This window comes from Diaphorina citri, unplaced genomic scaffold (assembly GCF_000475195.1).
Source record: "Diaphorina citri unplaced genomic scaffold, Diaci psyllid genome assembly version 1.1 scaffold2720, whole genome shotgun sequence".
Taxonomy (NCBI): Eukaryota; Metazoa; Arthropoda; class Insecta; order Hemiptera; family Psyllidae; genus Diaphorina; species Diaphorina citri.
In genome coordinates, this window is record NW_007380137.1 from 1 (window position 1) to 2,506 (window position 2,506).

The 2,506-nt window shown below is 32.6% G+C and overlaps 1 protein-coding gene across 1 annotated transcript; it reads right to left on the minus strand.

The window, feature by feature from the left end:
- Positions 1–283: 283 nt before the first annotated feature.
- LOC103519420 lies at positions 284–881 on the minus strand (the record flags this gene model as incomplete). Its single annotated transcript, XM_008484504.1, has 1 exon — positions 284–881. A coding segment is annotated over exon 1 (598 nt), but the record flags the coding sequence as incomplete, so codon positions are not given.
- Between the last annotated feature and the right edge of the window lie 1,625 nt (positions 882–2,506).

A 2,506-nucleotide genomic window follows, 5' to 3' on the forward strand; every position in this document is an offset into this window, starting at 1 on the left:
TTGAATTTCAGTGTTTTCCTAAAAAGAGTCATTATTCCACCACTTGCTCTTCCAAAGACTTTGGTCTTTTCTGCTTCTACATATAATTTATTATAATCATCTTTAATCCAATGTGGTAAGTGTGGTTCTCCTTTTATCCATGTTTCCGTTAGGCATATAATATCATGGGATTTGATTTTTTCTTGCTCTTCATTATCCAAGTCTATGAAATTAGCAAATCCATTAATATTCCAGAATATAATTTTTCCATGATTCTTTAGTTGCTATATTTGTGGTGCATTACTTAGTATTTCTGCTCTATCTCCAAGTACATCATCTATCTCCTCAGTTTCTTCTGTACCCACATTCATGTCATCGTCTGATATGCTGACCGTGCTACCTTTTCTTTCATAATTCACAAAGCTATCAAGTTTACTTTGGTAGGAGCTTGATGTGGGTGTGCTTGCAATGTTCTTCTCCCTTTTCCCTCTTTTGAGTATCCTACGATTATTTTCTTGTTGTGAAGGTTGCAATGCCATTTCAGGTGAGATTGAGTCAACTGCTGCTCTTTTGTTCTTGGTTCCACTATTGCTTTCGTTTTCCTTGATTACAAGTTTATCGAATTTTACAACCGCATACTTTCCCTGCTCTCTAAGTTTCATGGCTTTGGACATCAGGGCTTTTCTCTTTTCTACCACTTCCTTCGTGAAATGCTCTTTAATATAAATATTGGTGTTCTTCAGTTCTCTCTTGTTTTTCATCATTTCATTCTTTCTTCTCAGTGTAGTTAGTGATACCAAAATGGGTCTATTCTTTCCTTCTTCTTTGTTTTTACCCATTCTACAGATGTTGTCTATTTCTTCAAGTTTTAAATTTACTTTCATTTTGGCTGCAATTTCCATTTGATATTCATAACTGACAGAGCATTAGATGAGTACCTAGGTATTCGTTCTGACATTCAAAAAGTAAAAATTAGATCTGGTGTTCAAATCAAAACTGGTTGGGGATGTTTCCGATTAGCTGTGGCTGTGACCTGTTTGTGAAAACAACTTCACACTTGCACTTTCCTTTTCGCAAATATTAATTTTTACGTCAAAAACTATTAGGTAACTATAAGTTGTAAATAATGATGATTATGTTGTGTATTTTCAGTGCAATTCCGTTTACTTTGTAAAATTTCAACACCTTTGTCTACATTTCAGGCCAGATCAGACATTTGGGATCTCAATGGAGGCCGCGTCGTGGGCCCTATTTTATCTTCAATGGTGTCATTGAGGCCCATTTTCTCAATGAATTTCACAGTCATTGCACTGGTAATAATAATTTAGGTATTGTAAAAAAAAAAAAAAAAAAAAAAAAAAAAAAATTTTTTAAAAAAAATATATGGTAGAAGTCAATATTCAAACCTCTCTTATACATGTAAACAAGAAGAATTGAACTGCTAGCAAAACATTTTTCAAAGCAACACAGACTTGAAGATAACTATGTTTAAAGTTTGAATGATGATTGTAGTCCTCTCTTATTACCCTTCATAAAGTTGTGTATGATTTTTTGAAAATATATGGAAAGTTGGAAATTCCATTGCAATGTGGGACCACATTGCATAAGGTAGCTGATAGTTACAGTACATACACTGGATGGTCTGATATGACAATCTGGTATATACCACAAAGCTCCAACCAAAGTTACTGTTGAAATGCCGAAAATTAATATTGCTTATTATTATTTGATGTATGTATTATTATTATTATTATATTACTTATTTATTCTTTCTATTCATTATTATTATATATTATTATGTATTATTAGTTATTGTTGGTATGTATTTATTAATCTCATTATTTTATGATTATGTTATCTATTAGTTATATATATTAGATGTTATTAATTGTTATTTAGTCTGATTATTATTTATTATTATATTATATATTAATAGAATTATTTATTACTTATGTATTATTATTATTGTTATTGTTATTATTTATAAAAAAAATAATATACGGGTGTTCAAAGCACGCTATTTACCTGAGTAACGACGCCGCCAAGACCCGAAGAACCTATTAGTTCAGTTGTTTAATACTTTGATTTTTTGGGAATGACAATTGATAGAGATTTCTTCCTTCTTAATGCCACAATGCAACTTTAGTCGCTCGGCTTCGGCGCAAACATAAGGCGTTATTTCACCCTACCAAGCCTATGCAATGAACACTCGAAGCAAAAATTCAGAATTTTACAGCAGGTAGTTTAGTCCTACCTAGCGTTTACTCGCTGGTAAAGGCCAATCTTTAGTACTTACCTAACCAATCCAGGCAGTCACCGCGGTTCTACCATCTATGAATAATATCTTTTTCAGCGTCCCTGTATAATAGTCAAATGTGGTATTATATTTAGTACTATTACATCTTGTACCTACCACCCCGAGTTGTTACTCTGCAGCTATCCGTACCTACCCATATGGGAATAACGACTAAATGCGAACCTAACACACACATCTTATATTTCATATCTATACCTACCGTAACTATGT